This window comes from Orycteropus afer, unplaced genomic scaffold (assembly GCF_000298275.1).
Source record: "Orycteropus afer afer isolate SDZICR_OR568_19922 unplaced genomic scaffold, OryAfe1.0 scaffold00011, whole genome shotgun sequence".
NCBI lineage: Eukaryota > Metazoa > Chordata > Mammalia > Tubulidentata > Orycteropodidae > Orycteropus > Orycteropus afer.
Window position 1 is genome coordinate 21,430,592 of NW_006921598.1, and position 20,343 is coordinate 21,450,934.

The 20,343-nt window shown below is 36.8% G+C and overlaps 1 protein-coding gene across 1 annotated transcript in view; it reads right to left on the reverse strand.

Annotated features, from left to right (window-relative positions):
* BCKDHB (branched chain keto acid dehydrogenase E1 subunit beta) overlaps positions 1-20,343 on the reverse strand; it is a 406,073-nt gene that overhangs the window by 202,839 nt on the left and 182,891 nt on the right. Inside the window, exons 7-8 of the mRNA XM_007951268.2 lie at positions 19,293-19,390; positions 15,445-15,555 (exon numbers count right to left, since the gene is read on the reverse strand). Of these exons, the coding sequence (XP_007949459.1) occupies positions 15,445-15,555; positions 19,293-19,390 (209 nt within the window). The remainder of the gene's footprint in view (positions 1-15,444; positions 15,556-19,292; positions 19,391-20,343) is intronic.

Genomic DNA, 20,343 nt, shown 5'->3' on the forward strand with positions numbered 1-20,343 from the left:
TCTTCTGTTGATGGGTACTTAGTTTGCTTCCATCTTTTGGCTATTGTAAGCAGTGCTGCAATGAACATGCGGTGAATATATCTGTTCTTGTCCTGCTCTCACTTCTTTAGGATATGTATCTAGTAATGGAATAGCTGGGTCAAACAGTATTTCTAATTCCAACTTTTCAAGGAATTGCCATACTGCTTTCCACAGTAGTTGTATCATTTTACAGTACCACCAGCAGTGTATAAGTGTCCCAATCTCTCTGCATCTTCGCCGACATTTGTTATTTTCTGTCTGGTTGAACTTTGCTACTAGTGCTGGGGCAAGATGGTATCTCACTGTTGTTTTGATTTGCATCTCTTTAAAGGTTAATGATTGTGAGCATTTCTTCATACGTTTGTTGGCCACCTGAATATCCTCTTTGGTGAAGTGTCTATTCATGTCTTCTGCCCATTTTTTAGTCAGATTATTTGTCTTTTTGTTGTTGAGGTGTTGGCGTTTTCTATAGATTCTAGAGATAAGTCCCTTGTCAGATATGTCATTGCCAAATATTTTTTCCCAATCTGTAGGTTCTCTTTTGACTCTTGGAGAAATCTTTGGAAGCATATAAAAATTAAATTTTGAGAAGGTCCCATTCATCTAGTTTATCTTCTGCTATTTGTGCATTTTGGGTTATGCTTGATACTCTATTTATTCCATATATTAGGGTCCCTAAGTTTTAGGTTTCCCATTTAAGTCTTTGATCCATCTGGAGTTGGTTTTTGTGTATGGCATGAGGTAAAGATCTTGTTTCATTTTTGTGCAAATGGATATACAGTTTTGCCAGCACAATTTGTTAAACAGACAATCTCTTCCCCATTTAATGAATTTTGGTCCTTTGTCAAAGATCAGCTGACCACAGGTTGATGGATCTATCTCTGGGTTCTCCATTCTGTTCCATTGGTCTATGTGTCTGTCATTGTACCAATACAAGGCAGTTTTGACTATTGTAGCTGTATAGTAGTTTTTGAGATCTGCTAGTGTGAGACCTCCTACTTTGTTCTTCTTCTTCAATAGTGCTTTGCTTATCCAAGGTCTCTTTCCTTTCCACATAAAGTTAATGACTGGTTTTTCCATATCCTTAAAGAATGCTGATGGGATCTGGATTGAGGTTACATTAATGTATAGATTGCTTTGGGGAGAACTGACATTTTCACAATGTTCAATCTTCTTGTCCATGAGCATGGTATGTTCTTCCATTTATGTAGATCTCCTATGGTTTATTGAAGTAGTGTTTTATAGTTTTCTTTCTACAGGTCTTTTGTGTTCCTGGTAAGATTTATTCCTAAGTTTTTTATTTTTTCAGTAGGTATTGTAAATGGTGGGAGATCTGGTGGCATAGTGCCTAAGGCATTAGACTATTAATCAGAAGGCTGGCGGTTCAAACCACCAGTCACTCCTTGGAAGGAAGACTGAGCAATCTACTTCTAGTAAATATATCTATTAGATATATCTACTAGAATCTAGTAGAAATATCCCCTTAGAAACCCAAGGAGGGGTTGCTATGAGTCAGATCCAACTTGATGGCAGTGAATTTGATTTTTTTTTCTTTTTGTATTTTAAATGGTATTGATTTCCTTATTTTTTTTTTCAGCAATCTCTTTGCTGGTGTAGAGGACTCCAATTGATTTTTGGATATTGATCTTGTATCCTGCCACAATGATTGAGAGATTTCTCAATTAGTTCCAGTAGATTTCTGACTCAATCTCGCGTTTTCTACGTATAGGATGCTATCATCAGCAAAGAGGGATAGTTTGACTTCTTCCTTACCAATTTGAATGCCTTTGATTTCCCTTCCTTGACTTATTCCTTTGGCTAGGACTTTCAATCCAGTGTTGAATAGAAGTGGTCATAGAGGGCATCCCTGTCTGGTTCCTGTTCACAAGGGGAATAATTTCTATCTCCTTCCATTGAGAATAATGTTGGCTGTTGGTTTTGCATATATGCCCTTTATTATGTTGAGGTATGTCCCTTCTATTCCTATTTTGCTGAGAGTTTTGATCAGGAATGGGTGATGGATTTGGTCAAATGTCTTTTCTGCATCGATTGATATGATCATGTGGTTCTTTTCCTTTGTTTTATTTATGTGGTGGATGATGCTGATGGTTTGTCTAATGTTGAATCATCCTTGCATACCTGATATGAACCCCACCTGGTCATAATGAATTATTTTCTTGATATGCTGTTGGAATCTATTGGCTAGCATTTTGTTGAAGATTTTTATTTCTATATTCATGGGAGATATCGGTCTATAGTTTTCCTTTTTAGTGATGTCTTATGCTTGCTTCATAAAATGAGTTTGGGAGGATTCCATCCTTTTCTGTTTTGGGATCATTTGAGTAGGTTTGGTGTCAGTTGTTCTCTAAATGCTTAGTAGAATTTTCTGGCAAAACCATCTGGGCCAGGACATTTTGCTGTTGGTAATTTTTTATGACCTGTTCAATTTCTTCTTTTGTTATGGATCTGTTCAACTTTTCCACCTCAATGTGTGTTAGTTTAAGTAAGTTATGTTTCTAGAAATCTGTCCATTTCTTCTAGATTTTCAAATTTGTTGGAGTAGTTCTTCATAGTATCCTGATGTTATCCTTTTTATTTCAGTTTGTTCTGTTGTGATGTCATCCATTTCATTTCTCATTCATGTTATTTGTATTCTCTTCCTCTTTTCCCTTCTTAAATTTGCCAGCAGTTTGTCAATTTTATTAATCTTTTCAAAAAACCAACTTTTAGTCTTGTTGATTTTTTTTATTGTATTTCCATTTTCTGCTTTATTGATTTCTGCTCAAATCTTTATTATTTCCTTTCTTCTGGTGTCTGTAGGGCTTTTTGCTGCTCTTTTTCTAATTGTTGGAGATGCTGAGTTAAGGTGCTGATTTTGGCTGTTCTTTTTTTTATGTGTGCATTTATTGCTTTAAATTGGCCTCTGATCACTGCTTTTGATGTGTCCCAAAGATTTTGGTATGTTGTGTTTTCATTCTCATTTGATTCAAGGAATTTTTGAATTTTGATTTTTATTTCTTCTCCTACCCAGTCTTTCTCAAAGAGGGTGTTATTCATTTTCCATGTGTTTACTCTTTTTCCATTGATCTTCTTATTGTTGATTTCTAATTTGATAGCATTATGATTTGAGAAGATGCTATGCAGTATTTCAATGTTTTTAAGTTTATCAAGGCTTGCTTTACAGCCTAACATATGGTCTATCATGCAGAATGACCCATGTGCACTGGAAAAGAATGTATGTTGTGCTGTTGTTGGGTGAAGTGCTCTATAGATGTCTATAAGGCCAAGTTGGTGGATTGTATTGTTTAGCTCTTCTGCATCTTTGTTGAGTTTCTTTCCAGTTGTTCTTTCATTGTAAGTGGTGTGTTAAAGTCTCCAACTATGGCTGTGGAGTCATCTATTTGCCTTTCAACTCTTTTAAAGTCTGATGTATATATTTTAGGGCCCATAGATATTTATTACAGTTTTATTTTCTTGTTCAATTGATCCGCTAATTATCATAAAATGTCCTTCCTTGTCTCGTATGGTGTTTTTTGTCTTAAAATCCATTTTATAAGAAATTAATATTGCCATTCCTGCTCTTTTACGGTTGCCATTTGCTTGATAAATCTTTTTCCAACCTTTGATTGTCTACTTTTGTCTTTGTAAGGTGTATCTCTTGTAGGCAGCATATTGATGGGTTATGCTTTCTTATCCAGTCTGCAACTCTCCATCTCTTGAGTGTTGCATTTAATCCATTGACATTTAGTGTAATTATCAACAAGTATGAATTGCTTGCTGTCATTTTGTTATGTGTTTTTCATGGTGCTCTTGGTTTCATATTTTGTTCCATAAATTCTTCTGTAATGAGCTCATTATGTTTATGAATCATGTTATCATTTCCCTTGTTGGTATTGTTTTAGTATTTGCTAAATATTTGTGTTTGTCTTCTTTTGTGATGTCAAGGTTTATCATTTTTCTGATAAACCTGTGATTTATAATTTTATCCCCAAGTTTAGAACTGTCCATTCAATCTTGCAACTTTCTTGACTTCCTCACCATTTAGTTTCATAACTATACTGTTCTTTCCCTTTTTTTGGTTTGTAGCTGTCCTCATTTGCCAACTGATGTCTCTGGTTCCCTGTTTACAATCTTCTAAGCTTATTTTACTTCTCATACTTCCATAGCTGTGCTGGTTTCTGGGTTATTTCATCTTGTGTATTAATGGTCAGTTGTTGTTTGCTATTATTGGTTCTGTGTTTAAAGGACTCCCTTTAGTATCTCTGGAAAGTTTGGTCTGGTTTTAAAAAACTCCCTTAATTTCTGCTTATTTGGGAATCTCCTAATTTCACCATTTTATTTGAGGGACAAGTTTTCTGGGTATATAATTCTTAGTCAGAAATTTTTCTCTCAGGGTTTTATATATACCCTCCCATTGCCTTCTTGCTTGCATGGTTTCTGCTGAGAAATCTCAGCTTATTCTTACTGGTTGTCCTTTTTAAGTAACGTTTCATTTTTCCCATGCTGCTTTCAGGACTCTGTCTTTGGTTTGATGAGTTTGATGATGATATATGTCTTGCTGATTTTATTTTGGGAGTCTATTCTGTTTGGGGTTCATTGGACTTCCTGAATGGATATTCTCATCGTTCATCACATCAGGAAAATTCTCTTCCAACAAATCTTGCACAATTTTCTCAGTGGTTTTATTTTTCTCTTCCTGTTCTGGAATTCCAATGATACGTAGGTTATTCCTTTTGATGGTATCCCACATAAACCTTAGGAAGTGGAGCTGCAGGAAGTGTGGGTGTAGTTGTGTCATATGGGCACTGTTGCTATCTCCTACTCAGACAAAAACTATAACCAAAAACCATCAAAAAACTAAAAGCAAGTGGACAAAAAACACACTGCATAAACACATAGGAACAATCACAATAAATAAATAAATAATTTTTTAAAAAATCACAAAATATCTGTGGAGAGGTCAATAAGAAAAAAGTAGAGTAGAAGAATAATGAAGAACAAAATAGGGAAAATGCAAAGAGAAAAACAAGAAAGGGGATTAACCAGAAGAAACAAAAATGGGAACCCAGAACACAGAAGAGAGAACAAGCTGAAAACCAGAACCTGGGAAGGAAAGAATAAAGAATAATAATAAAAAGGACCAAAAAAAAAGAGAGAGAGAAGAATTTTAAAACAGACAGAAGCAAACAAACTAAAAAAAGGAAAAAAAAATCTGGGCAGTGTAGGGCAGGGCACCCAGTCTCCACCTGAGCACACAGACTGGGATGGAATTCCTGCCCGACCAGAAGGTGGGTGGGAATGAGGGATAGCCGCACCTCCATTCACCAAGAGGGTATGGGGTCTAAATGTAACAAGGGGAATATCACACCTTTCCTGTCATTTGTGTCCTGAATGTCTTTGTGGTTCTCAGCAAGTGGAGCCTATTCTTAAGTCCCTGGAATCTGGGAGAACACTCTCACTTTAAATATCCAAAGTGGTAGAACCACTCATAAACATTCAAAATAGCTTTGCCCTTCAGACAGGAAAAAGTCCACAGCTCAGCCCGCCTTCCTCTTCACTGCTTCCCCTGTTATTCACCAGCCACCAGTGCAGTTCTCTGAGCAGCCCCTAGCTAGCAGGACCGATTTTTAGGTTAACTCTTAGGTCCTAACACCATTCGATATTATCCAAGCTGTCTGTGCTGATCATTGACAGATTGCAGCTCCATATGTCTCCTTTTTTGGTGTTTTCATGCAGGTTCTTCTACTAGCTGGAGTTTAGTCCGCTTCTATGTCCTTCTCTTCAAAGCTCAGAGCACCAGGATTAGCTTCTGTTTCTGTGTTAACTGGTTAACCTTTTATTTGTTGAAGAGGGTCTGTGTCTATCTGCCTATTCCACCATCTTACCGGAACCTCTCTCCCTTCCAATTATTAACTCTCTTAAGGATAATTACTGACTTGACTTCTAATACTATAGCTTTGTTTTGTCTGTTTTTAAATTTCATATAAATGGAATCATATAGCATGTATTCATTTGAGTTTGGCTTCAAGTCAAATTGTATTTGTGAAATGAATATACATTGTTCCACTAACTTTTTATTTCACACAACCTCATCTACTGTGAGACCAGAAGAACTAGATGATGCCCACCTACCACTAATGACCATTCTAATCAGAGGCACAATAAATAGTCTATGATACAATGGGAGAAATAATGTGGAACAGAAGCTCAAATTCCTTTTAAAAGAAAGATAATTTAAAAAAAGACAAACTTGCTGGAATGGTTGAAACTGGAGGACCCCTGAAGACTACTGCCCTGAGTTACTCTTCAAACCTTGAACCAGAACTAACCCGAGGTCACCACATAGTCAAATAACAAGTTGGCTCAAAAAATATTGCCACCCATAAGTACAGTGCTTCTTTAAAAAAATCATCTATGTGAGAACAGTCAACAATTACTTTAAAACAAAGGTAAGACTATACGGGAGCAGGGAAACTAGATTCATGGAAAAGGAACAAACAGAATGAAAATAATGAGAATGTTCACACATTGTGAAGAATGTAACCAATGTCACTGAACAACTTGTGTTGAAATTGTTGAATGGGAACCTAAACTGCTATTTAAACCTCACCAAAAACACAATAAAATATTATTTTATAAAACATTTAGTTCATTTTTCCTCATTGGGAAATAATATTCCATTTACTTATCATTTATCCTTCTCCAGTTGATAGGCATTTAGGTAGTTTAGAAATAGAGATTATTATACTTAGTGCTCCTATGAAGAACGTTCTTGTACTTACTTATCTTTTGTACATTTTAGTTACAGAGACCGTTGGGGTGGATTTATGGGTCATAGAATTCAGATAAATACTACCAAACAACTTTCCAAACTGATGCACCAATTTACATTCTAAACATTAGTATACTAGAGTTTGAGTTGTTCCACATCCTTGTCAACACTTGCTATTTTTCATTTTACCCAGAATGGTGTGTACTGTGGTTTTAATTAGCATTTCCTAACACTAAAAAAAAATGAGCAAATTTTCCTATTAGCCATTTGGATATCTTCTTTTGTGAAATGCCTGACCTTTGCCTATTTTTTATTGGGATGTCTGCATTTTTCTTTTTCATTACAAAAGTACTTTATGTTTCTGGATATAAGTTTCCCCAAATCTTCATGTTGTCTAATTATGGACTTATTGGTACCATTTGTTAATACATTTTCTTAATTTTAATGAAGTCCAATCATCAGTCTTTCTTTATAAGTTAGTGAGTTGTTGTGGTGGATGTATTTCAGAAATCCTTGTCTACATAGAGTCACTTACTCTTGCTCCCAGGAGCTAGATAGTTTTTCTTTCAGATACCTTATTTTTGATGTGGATACCCAACTGAATCAGCATCATTTATTAAAAAGACCACCTTTTCCTCTCTGAATTATCACACTGGTCCTGAATCAGATCAGCAGTGAGTCTGTTTCTGAACTCTGTTCCATTGGTCTATTTGTCTATCTTTACAATAGTGTGATGTCATAATCACCACAGATTTAAAAAAAAAAAAAAAAAAAGGTCTTAATATTGTTAATTAAGTTCTCCAGATTTGTTCATTTTCAAGATTATCTTGGCTCTTCTTGGCCTTACAGTCAACTCAAATGGTATATGCTTTGATTTATTTGAGTCTCCTTTAATTTCTCTGAATAATATCTTTGTGATTTTCATTGTAAAGTTCTTACAAATCATGTTACTTTCCCCAGAAAAATTTTTGATGCTACTTTAAATGGCATCAATTTAAGTTCATTTTATTTATGTCTGTTGACAGTATACAGAAATATAACTGATTATTGTATAATGACCTTACTTCCACAGACCTTGGCAAATCTACTTAATTCTCATAACTTGGCTAGATTCCACTGATGTTCCTCATATACAAATCATGTTGTCTATGAAAAATAGTAACCAAAACCAAACTCACTGTCATTTTTTTGTAAAGTTGGTGATATTATATATTGTCTGTAACCTATGCTGTAGTGTCTCCTTTTTCATTACTGATACTTGTAGCATGTGTTTCCTGTGTTCATTTCACGAGTTCTGCTAAGGGTTTATCAATTACAGTAATCTGCTCAAAGCTCTCGTTTTTACTTTTTCTCTATTATATTTTCTGTTTCACTGATTTCTAGTCTTGTCTTTATTCTTTCCTTTCTTCTGCTTTCTTTAGGTTTGATATTCATTCTGGAAATGGAAGGTGCATTAGGCTGAGTTCTCTAGAGAAGCAAAACCAGTGAAGCTTACATATATGTATATGTATATATGTGGGTATACACACACACACAATAGGAGCTCTGGTAACACAGTGCCTAAGACACTTGACTGCTAACCGGAAGGCTGGCAGTTCAAACCCACCAGCCACTCCTTGGAAAGAAGGTTAGGTAGTGATACTTTCGTAGTGATACTACCTCGGAAACCCAAGGAGGGGTCGTTATGAGTCAGGTCTGACTCAACAGCACATAGCAACAACAGTAACACACACACACATATATACACATACAGATATTTATCTTATGTGGTTGTAGAGGCCACCAAGTGCTAAGTCTGTGGTTCAGACATCACATTGGAGGCATCTCCTGACTCACATACTTGAAAGGGCTGATGAATCCAACATCAGCAGGTCAGATGGCAGGCTGCAGGCTCCAGTTCTGAGAAACAGAGGCCAGATAGTAATGAGCTGGATACAGGATCCAGAGTGAGCATAAAAACCAGAGTGCTTTGCTAGAAAGTCCATATATACTGGATACAGGCCATACCTCCATGAACATCCTTTTAGTTGACTGGCTGCCCATAACAGATGTCATCATGGAAGTGATTTCATTATATCATATCACAAAATGGGGGATAACTATATTATTACATAATTGCCAAACTACATCCTAACTGCCAAAGCACTGAGAATCATGGCCCACTCAAGGGAACATAACACATTAACCACCCAGTAAGTTAGATCTTTTTTTTTTCCCCCTTTTTAATTTTTATTGTGATTTGGGTGAGGGTTGACAGAGCAAATTCACTTTCTTTACAGCAGGTCACATACAATCTATCTGACAACATTGACTGCAATTTCCCAGAACCGTCACTTAACAAAAATTTCACATAACAACCTGGTCCTTTGAATCTATGTCAATAAGTAAGGAGTGGGTATACTCTCATTTCCATGGTTCCTTCTTGGATCATTTTCCTTCTACCTAAGAAACTTCCATGCAGTATTTCTTTTAATGAAAGTTTGCTGGTGGTAAATCCTCTCACTTTGTGTTTGTTTTAACTATTTTATTTCATTTTAATTTTCAAAAGATGTTTTCAGTGGATATAGAATGCTATTTGGGAGCTCTGGTAGCATAGTGCCTAAGGCACTTGACTGTTAACCAGAAGGCTGGCATTTCAAACCCACCAGCCACTCATCGGAAGGAAGGTTGGGCAATCTACTTCCATAGTGATACTGCCTCGGAAACCCAAGGACAGGTTGCTACAAGTCGGGTCCGACTCAATGGCACATAATTACAACAACAGAATGCTATTTAGCATCTATAGCAATTTAAAGATGTCATTTGGCTTTCATTAATTTGTGGTAAATTCAGCTGTTAATGTTATTTTTCTTTTAAGGGTACTGTTTTTTTTTTGTTTTGTTTTCTTAATGTCTTGCTGCTTTTAAATTTTTTCTTATTTCAGCTGTAATATTTTAAACAAGTGTCTTTTTCCTAAATCTATTTTGCATCACATTTTTCACACCTTTGTGTGTGTGTGTGTGTGTGATTTTGCTATTTAAAATAGGCCCAAAGCAGAGTGCTGAAGTACTATCTGGAGTGTTTAAATACAAGAAAGTTGTAATGTGCCTGATGAAGAAAATATATGTGTTAGATAAGCTTTACTCAGACATAAGCTTTTTCATTGTTGGCCATTAACTGAACGTTTAACGAATCAATAATATATATTAAATAAGGTGTCTTTAAATAGAAACACACATAAAAGAAGGTTATGTGTTGATGATGGAACTAGGGGCTCTAAGGTAACTAACCCTGTATTTCCCCAGGAGTAATGGTTCAGTATTCGCAAATTCAATGTTGTCAGCAACTTTATAAAACATAGCAAACAGCAAGAATGGACTGTGACTTTGCGTCTGCAGGTGTATATACATGTGTATTTGTATATGTGTTCATATGTTACTAATCCTCTATGGTAATTCTCTACTCTCCTACTCTCTTACATCTTTTGTGCCTTTCATAGTCAATTTTTCTATACATTATAATCATAGCTATTTTAAAGCCCTTGTCTGCTAATTTCATTATCTACATCATCTATGTTTGCTTTTTCTCTTATTTATTAAAGAGCCCTATCTATTTATATAACTAATTTTTTATTGAATGCTGATTTATAAACGTTCCAGAGGATGGGAGGATCTGCTCTCTGACCTTCTGAGCAGATAGTGCTGGGGGTAATTTACAATAATCCATGAAGAAACTGAGAGGAGTAGAATCTATGTTGTGGGTTTGGGAAAACCCGATCCACTTCTATTTACCTCTAATCATGAGGCATGCCTCTCCACATCTGTCAACTGACAGCATCACTGGATCTTTTGTCTCCACTGAGAGCATCACTGGTCCTTTCTCTTTTCAACACTAAGTGATAGTTTAACTTTTTCAATTATTTTCTATTTAGCTTTTTTGCCTTATACACAACTACAGAATTGGGAAAATGTCTTGTAAGGGAGAGTGCTTAGAATCCCTCAGGTGTCCAGTTTTGTTACTGCACACCAAGACACACAAATTCTCTAAGTTTGGATTTCCAACTTCTAGTTGAAATCAAATAGGCAGGTACTCCAAGTAAAAACCAAATGCAGATCATCAGTGCCAAGTTACCACTCCATTCAGGGCTTTCCCCTCTCATCTATGAGGTTCTCAGGATGGTATTCCCATTGCTACAGAGCAACCTGTCTGCTAACCACCACAAAAATAGAGAATTTCCATTCTGCTTTTCAGAGAATTCCAGCTTACCTCCTATATCTCACTTTCAAACTGAGAGGAAAAACTGGCTGTGACATTTGGGCCTACTCCAGTCTCCAATTTTGTGACTCCAACCCTGAATAACACTCAAAGCTTCTGCTGCTTTCCCTATTTCCAAAAAACTTTTCAGGTTTTTAACTTCCACATGAAGCTACAAGGCTTCATAAAGCAAAAAATCAGACTATATTTTAAAAACATTAAATTCAGATTACATTAGCAAACTCAATCCTAAACTTGTTTTACTGTGTACAGAATGCTAATATGTGTTCGGATATCATTTTTACCTTTAATAGGCTTTTTTTTGACTGTTGTTGTTATTGTTATGTGCCATCGAGTCAGCCCCGACTCATAGCGACCCCTCCTTGGGTTTCCGAGGCAGTATCACTACGGAAGTAGGACTGCCCAACCTTCCTTCCGAGGAGTGGCTGACTATGCATTCCAAAAGATACATATTGGTGTGGAATTTAACATGTAATGAATTAAGCTAAAGGACATAATTTTGTCATAATACAAAATCAACTGATAAAATCCAGAACTAAGGAAAGGATATTATAAACATAGATTTTCATTATTAAGAATTAACCCAGAACTAAGGAAAGGATATTATAAACATAGATTTTTATTATTTTAACAAAAATGAAAGAGAAAAAGCTTAACTGCAGTTAAACAAAGAATGCCTTATTTTTAATATGAATGTTTAGCTATAGGGACTATTTTTCCAAAATCATCCCTAAATCCTATAACAAAGCTAAGTATCCAATTACTTCTCTTGCTACATGAAACAAAAACAGAGGATGTTATCATGATCAGCAATGAAGATAGTCACAAAAAGATGCAAAGTAATCAAGAAATGACAAACTGGCTTTCACTGTCCCAACCAGAAAATCATCAACTAGAAAAGTAACATGATGAAAGCATGCCAACTAAAACTGAAAGAATGACGCTAACAAGTCAGGTTTGATGCATCACTTGCTTATTTCAGTGGAGGTCTCTAGTTTGCTCTTTGATCTTTCTAAGGAGGAAAATGCCCTAAGGAAACTAGATTTACATTCATACAAAGATTAAAAACAGTAGATTTAATATAAGGGGGCTCCCCACAAACAGATATAGATAAATAGATAGATACAGATACAAATAAATTAAAATTTCTCCTTCTTTTTTCCTATACCTCCCATTTATTTGTTTTCAGTCACCAACTTGACTGTTACTAAATTTATATTTTTTTTTACTGTAAGCTGCTCCAAATCCTTTTTGAAGTAGAAGGTATATAACTAAGTAAATTAGGTTCTAAAAGACCTCGTCCTGATCATCTATTAGTAATTCCTACAACTCATAAGAAAACATAATATCCACCTACAGAGGCATCATTCACAGTCAAAGTGCAAACTTGCGAATAAGTGGAGGATAGGAGCTCTGGCTCATAGTGCCTAAGGCATTTGACTGCTAACCAGAAGACTGGCAGTTCAAACCCACCAGCCACTCCATGGAAGGAAGACTGGACAATCTAAAGATTTACTGCCTCAGAAACCCAAAGGGGGGTTGCTATGAGTCAGAACCAACTCAATGGTAGTGAGTTTGGTTTCTGGGTTTTAGGTGCTGCAAAGAAGTCAGCTCTGGCAAAAACGCTATCACCCCCAGTTTAATCATAATTAGGAATGTTTCACTATTGAAAAAAAAACTTGGTGTCTGACTTTATTTGTTAATGCCAGCAAAATGCACTAAATTATTGTTTCCACGCAGTTACAAAAAACTGAATCTAGAAAACTGCTCTTCATTATGGCTACTGAAAGATAAGGGCTCAGAATATTGTTGAAACAATCTGTAACAATGTCATGTTTAGACAGTGTCAAGTGGGTCTACAGAAACGTTTACTATAACAAATCTGAAATCTTGTACTAAATTATAAAACAATTTTCACCTCAGAACACCTCATGCTACATAGCAGTGGTATCTACTTATTATTTTAAAGTAATACACCTGAGAAACAGTCTGTGAAAGCCATGAGAATGCAGTATCACTAAAAAACAATAGTAAATGTAAAATATCCTAGGTCTTAAAATTAATTTGTATAGCAGCAAATCAACAGAAAACCGTAACACATGTAATTGTTACTTGAACTTCAATAGGTAAAACCATCACACACACACCAAAAAAAAGGGCTTAATCTTCCTTACACTAATATGGGAATGTTGTTGTTGTTGTTGTTGTTATGTGCCATCGAGTCAGACCCAACTCGTAAGCGACCCCTCATTGGCTTTCAGAGGCGGTATCACTATGGAGCTCTGGTAGCGTAGTGCCTAAGGCACTTGACTGTTAACCAGAAGGCTGGCGGTTCAAACCCACCAGCCACTCCTTGGAAGGAAGGTTGGGCAATCTACTTCCATAGTGATACCGCCTTGGAAACCCAAGGAGGGGTCGCTATGAGCCTGGTCCGACTTGACGGCAAATAACAACAACAACAACTTATCTAGACATTAATATAATGGATACTGGTTGTTGACAAATTAATGAGAACTAAATTATATTCTTTAGAAGATACTATGTGAATCCTGTTCATAGTAAGAACATTATCAATTAATCAGGCCAAAGCTCAAGAGACTACTTAGGTAGAATACTGTAAACCAGCAGCCAGAACCACACAACATGACATCCAAACTGTGACACACAGTATTAAGGTGATACAAAGAGAGTGTGTGTGTGTCTGTGTGTGTCTGTGTGTGTGTGTTTCAAATAATTCATCCCATCTCCTTTAGAGAGAAGACAAATAAAAATTTAGCCAAACCATTTACCTGACAAAATTAAACCTAGCTTATCAGACCATAAACCAATAACAAGCTAAAATTACAAGTAACTGCAATATCCCTGATACTGCTCTACTCAATTATTCACACAACTCAATCCAAGTTGGCTGCACGAAGGACATTGTTGTTGTCATTGTTAGGTGTCATCGAGTCGTCTCTGACTCACAGCGACCCTATGCACAGCAGAAAGAAACATTGCCCAGTCTTGCGCCAGCTCCGCAATCCCTGCTATACTTGAGTCCATTGCCGCAGCCGCTGTGTAAATGCTCCATCTCATTGAGGGCACTTGAAACACTGGTCACACAGCCTCAAGCTGCACAGCAACACACAAACCAAACAGTACGACAAACTGACAAACAAGTTTGTCTCCCTTAGCTGTTCAAAACCTCTCTGTCCTCTCCTTACTCAGATCCCTGGCGCTGCTCTGCTCTGTCATCCCTTCTGGCTTCACTTTCCCCCGCTTTCCTTCCTGAGGGTGGTGGGGCCTGGGGCCCTCCCATTACCTGGATGCCTGGCTGCTGCTCTTCTCTGTCGTTCCCTCCAGCTTTACAATATTTTAAACAAACAAAACTGCTAGAGACAAAAGGAACCCTAAAGTGATTCACTTCCTGAGCATTAAGCTGATTACACAGAACATATTCCTTTCACACTGCCAATTAAAAATTTTAAGTAAGCTGAAATTTCTCATAACGCTCACATTTCAAAACAATTCATTGCAAATATTCAATGAATTTGGCCCAAGATATTAAGTAAATGACACTCTATCAATCGTGAAATACATTATACAGGTAGCCCCCATCTTATTACATAATCAAGTTATAACAAGTCATACTTACAACCATCTGTTTTTTCTGTTCTTGTTTTTTATACAGCTTATTACAATATATACCACATACAACACTGATTTGTTGATGCTCAGATGTTCCCTGACATATGTTCAATTTTATGATTCACTTTCAAAACACACTGTATAATAGAGGAGAGAAATGCTGAAGAAGAAAGAAATGATGAGGAAGAGGAAGGAAAGAAGTTGTCAAAAAAATTTACAGTGAAAGGACTAGCTGAAGTTTTTTCTAAACTAAATCACAGGCTTCAGTTGTTTGAAAACATGAACCCAAATGTGTTGTTAGAGTCAATAAGCAGATTTGTGAAGCAGTGAGTTATCACAAAATATATGAAGAAAGAAAAGGACCATACAGATTTCTGTCATTGATTTTCTGAACAGAAACACAACTCTTATTTTCAAGGATAATCCAGATGGTCCAGAACCTTCCACAAGTGAATTTATGACTACAACTGATAAAATGTCAATGTGATCCAGCTCTTCTTCATCATCTGAGCAAATTTTTATGAGTTGTGTACTTTTTCTTGTGTGTATGTATTAAAATTTATCTGCAAGTTTATATGTAATGTTTCCAACCCCAAAAGACAAATAAAGATTGGATTTATAAAGATACTGATAATAGAAGGCAATAAAAATGAAAAATTTAAATAATAAAATTAAAAAAGATTTATTCAACTTATATCATTAGCAACTTATGATGGAGAGGTCAGAACAGAGACCTGTCATAATTTGGGGACTACCTGTATTTATACCTTGCAAACTGTATCCACATCCCAAGGTATTATAGTCCTCAGGTCAATTACTTCACAAGACACTCCAAGCTTTTCCCGAGCCATGGAAGCCACCTCTCGGATCACATGAACCTGAAATGAGGGAAATATGCAAAAAATGATTACATGGTATGGCAGATTACATGTGTCAACTTGGCTGGGCCTGGTTTTGAGTAGCTGGGCAGCTGAAGGTAGTGATTTCCCATGATGAGATTGGTAATCAACTCCATGATGGAATCTGCTGTGAGCAGCTGAGTATGCCTTAGGGATGTGGTCTGCTTCCAGTATATAAGAAGCAGCTGTTTCAGAACGGTCTCTGAGTTTTTTGGTACATCTGGATCCTGCATTTGACCAAGTCTTCATGTTGTCTGCCAATCCTGAGACCGTTTCTGGACTTGAACTAGTGGCCTGCCATGTTGCTTGATAATTTCTGGACTATGCCATTTTACTTGTTAACCTTGTGATTTTCAACCTAAGCAGCCAGCCACTGATTGAGTTAATAGATGCTTCCAGCTCCAGTGAGCCAAGAGCAAGAGGCAGAGCTGAAGCCCAAGGTTGAAGGGCCTTTACCCAGCCCCTAGAGCTAGCACTTTGAACTCAACCTTCTAGCCTCCTAAACTGTAAGACAATAATCTCTGTTTGTGCAAGCCATACATTTGTGGTATTTTCCATTAGAGTGGCACTAGAGAACTAAAATACATGAGTTAAGGCCTGGAAAACTAATAGAATTCTGATATCATTAATGGACATAGTGTTTAAAAGTCAGAAGAATTAATTTGTATGGAGAATTAATAAACTTGTTTTGGACAGATTAAGTCCAATATTCTATCAAAATAGCCAAAGATAGAGGTCTAAAAAAAGTTGAAAATATAGTCTTAGGAAAAGAAAGAGATGTCAGTGCTACAAAGAGTGATTCTAAAGTTATCAACATAAACAAATAAAGCCACAGGAGTAGATGGGGTTTCTAGAGAAAGCATAGAGAAGGTCAGCAATCACAGAACCCTGTAGATCATCAACATCTAAGGGAAAAACAGAGAAAGAGGTGCTTACTTAAAAAAAGAAAGAAAATAGTTAAAGAGAAAGAAAATCAAGAAACGCCATATTCCAGAAGCTAAAGAGAAAGAAGATGAAAGGACAGAATATTCCAGAAACTAAAGAAGAAAAGTTTCATATAAAAAGCAGCCAGTATCATATATCACAGTGATATAGGTAAAGGCTAGATTTGATAATTACAAGATTACTGGTGGTATTAGCAGAAATAGTTTTAGTAAATTAGTACAAACAGAACTCAAGGTACAGGACATAAGGAAGTTAAGGAACTAAACACAAGCAGTAAAAACTAGTTATTCAAATTTAGTGATAAAAAAAGAAGGGAATGGTACTATATCCATGAATATACATATATTTGACAAAGGATATTTCTACAAAGTATTTATATGTGCTGTAAATATATCCATGAATACAGTAGAGCATACAGGGGGCAATGTTATGAAAACTTCTTAGCCATAACCAAATATCTGGAGGGAATGAGTTGCTGGCCTGGGGGCTCAGGACTATAGTCTTAAGGGACATCAAAGTCAATTGGTGTAATATAACCCACAAAGACAATATTCTACTTTTTACTGTGGTGATTAACACCTAGGATCTTAAAAGCTTATGCGCAGCCACCTAGGTTTCAATTACCAGTCTCTCCCCATCCAAAGCAGAGTGAAGAAAATCAAAAAGGCATGGAAACAGTTCATCCAAAGGACTAATGGACAACATGAACTTCAGCCTCTACTACCCTGAGACCAGAAGAACAAGATGGTACCCAGCTACTACTACTAACCACTCTGAAAGGAATCACAATAGAAGGTCTTAGGCAGAATGTGAAAGAAATATGGAACAAAACTCAAAATCATAAAACAAAAAAAGACCAGGCTTACTGGTCTGACAGAAATTGGTGAAACTCCCAAGACTATGGCACCCTTCAAGCATGGAACTAAATTCACGTCTGTGGCTCAACCTTCAGCCAAACCACAGATAGGCCTAAGACATAAATAACACCAGGGAAGGATGCACTGCTTGTAACAACCAACCTCACAAGAGCAAAAGGGCAGTATTTGCCCAGGGATAAAAGCTCATAAGGCAGGAAGAGATAGGAAAGAAGGACAAATGGAAACAGAAAACACAGGGAGGAGGTGGGAAGAGTGCTATTATATTGTGGGCACTGCAATCCATATCACTAAACAAAATGTGTATAAACTGTCAAATGGAAACAAATTTATTTGGTAAACTTTCACCCCAATCACAATAAAATGTTAAAAAGAAAGAAAAAAGGGAAATACACTAGTATTAAAAGGAAAAGTAAGGTGGAGAAAAGATATGCTTTAGAGAATGAAGAGACACACATCTTTTTAAGAAAAGGAACACAGAAAAAGAAACTGAAGATGCAGGAGAGATGGGCTAGTTGTGGACTATGCTGAAGAAGGTGAAATAAGATGCAAGTCAAAACACACCTAAAGAGGTTAGTTATGAAAAGCAGATACCTATTCTTCAAAGGGGAGCTCTGGTAGCATAGTGGCTAAGACACTTGCCTGCTAACCAGACGGCTGGCGGTTCAAACCCACCAGCCACTCCTCGGAAGGAAGGTTGGGCAATCCTACTTCCGTAGTGATATTGCCTCGGACACCCAAGGAGGGGTCGCTATGAGTCGGGTTTGACTCGACGGCACATAACAACAGCAACAACAACATTCTTCAAAGACAAAAGGGAAAGAGAAAAGGATTGTCAGCAGAAGTGACAGGTGTGAAGGGTAAGCAAGTTACGAGAATTTATATCTAATACATCCTAATTTCCCTGTGAAAGAAAGAAACAAGGTCACATGCTAAGGAAGCCAGGGATATGGGTTAAAAAGGACTTAAGGAGGCAGAAAAGGCTTGAGACAACTATCATGGACAGTATTAATGAAACATGACTGACCAACCAGCCCAGTTATCCCATTGGAGGTTAAAAAGAATAAGGACTATAGTCCTCCAAGCCAAAGACAAACAGGAAAAGAGAGTAGGAGCTTGTGGTATTGCAAATGATTTTCACTACCGTCTTTACACTATACTTAATTGTCTAAAACAAGCAACTATTTCCTTTACATAGGAAAAGGAAAGCTCACTATTTCTTCAAAAGAAGTTGAGGTAGAAGTAAAAAAGAGTATGGCCAGAAAGTAAGAGTTCTAAGCTCAACAGTTTGGAAATAAAGCAGAGTGACAACAAGCCCTGGAGAAAGCAGATCCGTGGGAAATTCACTGAAAATAGGCAAGGTACAGAAAGGCTCAGACACTGGATGGGTCCACATGTCCAGCAAAGTTATCAAGAGAGATGGCAGGAGGTGAGATGAAAATACAGCAAGAAGTGAGGATATGTATATGCCTCAAGAGAAAGTGTTTTTAATCTATTTTTGTAAACTCTCAACAAAATTTTAATGACTTTACCATAACCAAACCAAAGTCACTGCCACCGAGTTGAATCCAACCCATAACGACCCCTCCTTGGATTTCCAAGGCAGTATCACTACAGAAGTAGATTGCACAACCTTCCTCCCGAGAAGTGGCTGGTAGGTTTGAACTGCCAGCTTTCTGGTTAGCAGTCAAATACCTTAGGCACCAAATGACTGAATAAACAAACACCTTAAGTCAGGAAACAGTACCAGATATAGATGGAGCACCAAAGCTAAATAGACTTAAATTGAAATATAAAGAAAAAACCATTTTGAATTCTTTATAGTAACATGATTTAAAAGGAGAGCTTTCAAGCATGACATGGGCATTAACAAATGGGACAAATGTTACTACTGACCTGAGTTCCCCAGGCAACTAGAGTAACATCGCTTCCTTCCTGTATGACTTCGGCCTGGGAGAGTGGGATGTTGTATGGTTCTACAGGAACCTGTTCGACTGAATACATAACAAGAAGAAAAAGGAAAGGTTAATTATTTTCTCTCCTGTGACATTTAAGCATAAAAAATATAAGAATCTCATTGTGGCAAAGGTTTCTTTTATTCTTCCTCCAAATTCTCTAAGTTATTTATAGCAGAAATAGCATTTGTTATATGGCTCCATGTCATTACTATACAAACAAGGACAATACAAATGTTTAAAATATATCCAAATTACCAATTTTATACATACATATATATACCTACACACACACACATATCTAAAAGAATTTTAGAAAAATCTGAATAAAATATGGACTTTCATCATGCATCAATATTGGCTCACTGATTATAACAAATACACCATACAAAGATGAAAGATGTTACACATAGGAGAAACTGGGCACAATTATATGGGAATTCTCTGTACTATATTTACAATTTTTCTGTAAATCTAAAAACTGCTCTGAAAATTACAACATACATATTTTTAATTTTAAATATACTTATTAAAACCTTATTGGAGGAGTTCCAGCAAGATGGCGGACTAAGCAGAAAGACTGCACAAACCCTCTTCAACAAAGAAAAGGGAAACCAATTAACATAGACACAGAAGATAAGCTTGGACCCCTGAACCTTGAAGAAGAGGATAAAGAAGCGGACTAAACCCCAACTAGCAGAAGAATTTGCATGAAAATACCAAAAAACGAGACATATGGAGTTGCGGTCTGGCAGTGATCCTGAGCAATCCTGACGGCACAGACAACTTGGAGATTCCGCAGTGGTGGTAAGACCTAAGAATTAACCTAAAAATCAGCCCTGCTAGCCAGGGACTTCACAGAGGACTATTCTGGTGGCTGGGGAATAAACAGAGAAGGGAAAGAGAAAGGTGGGCTGCGCTGTGGACTTTTGCCAGTCCAGAGGGTGCCGCCATCATGAAAGTTTAAAAGCAACTTGACTATTTTGGATATT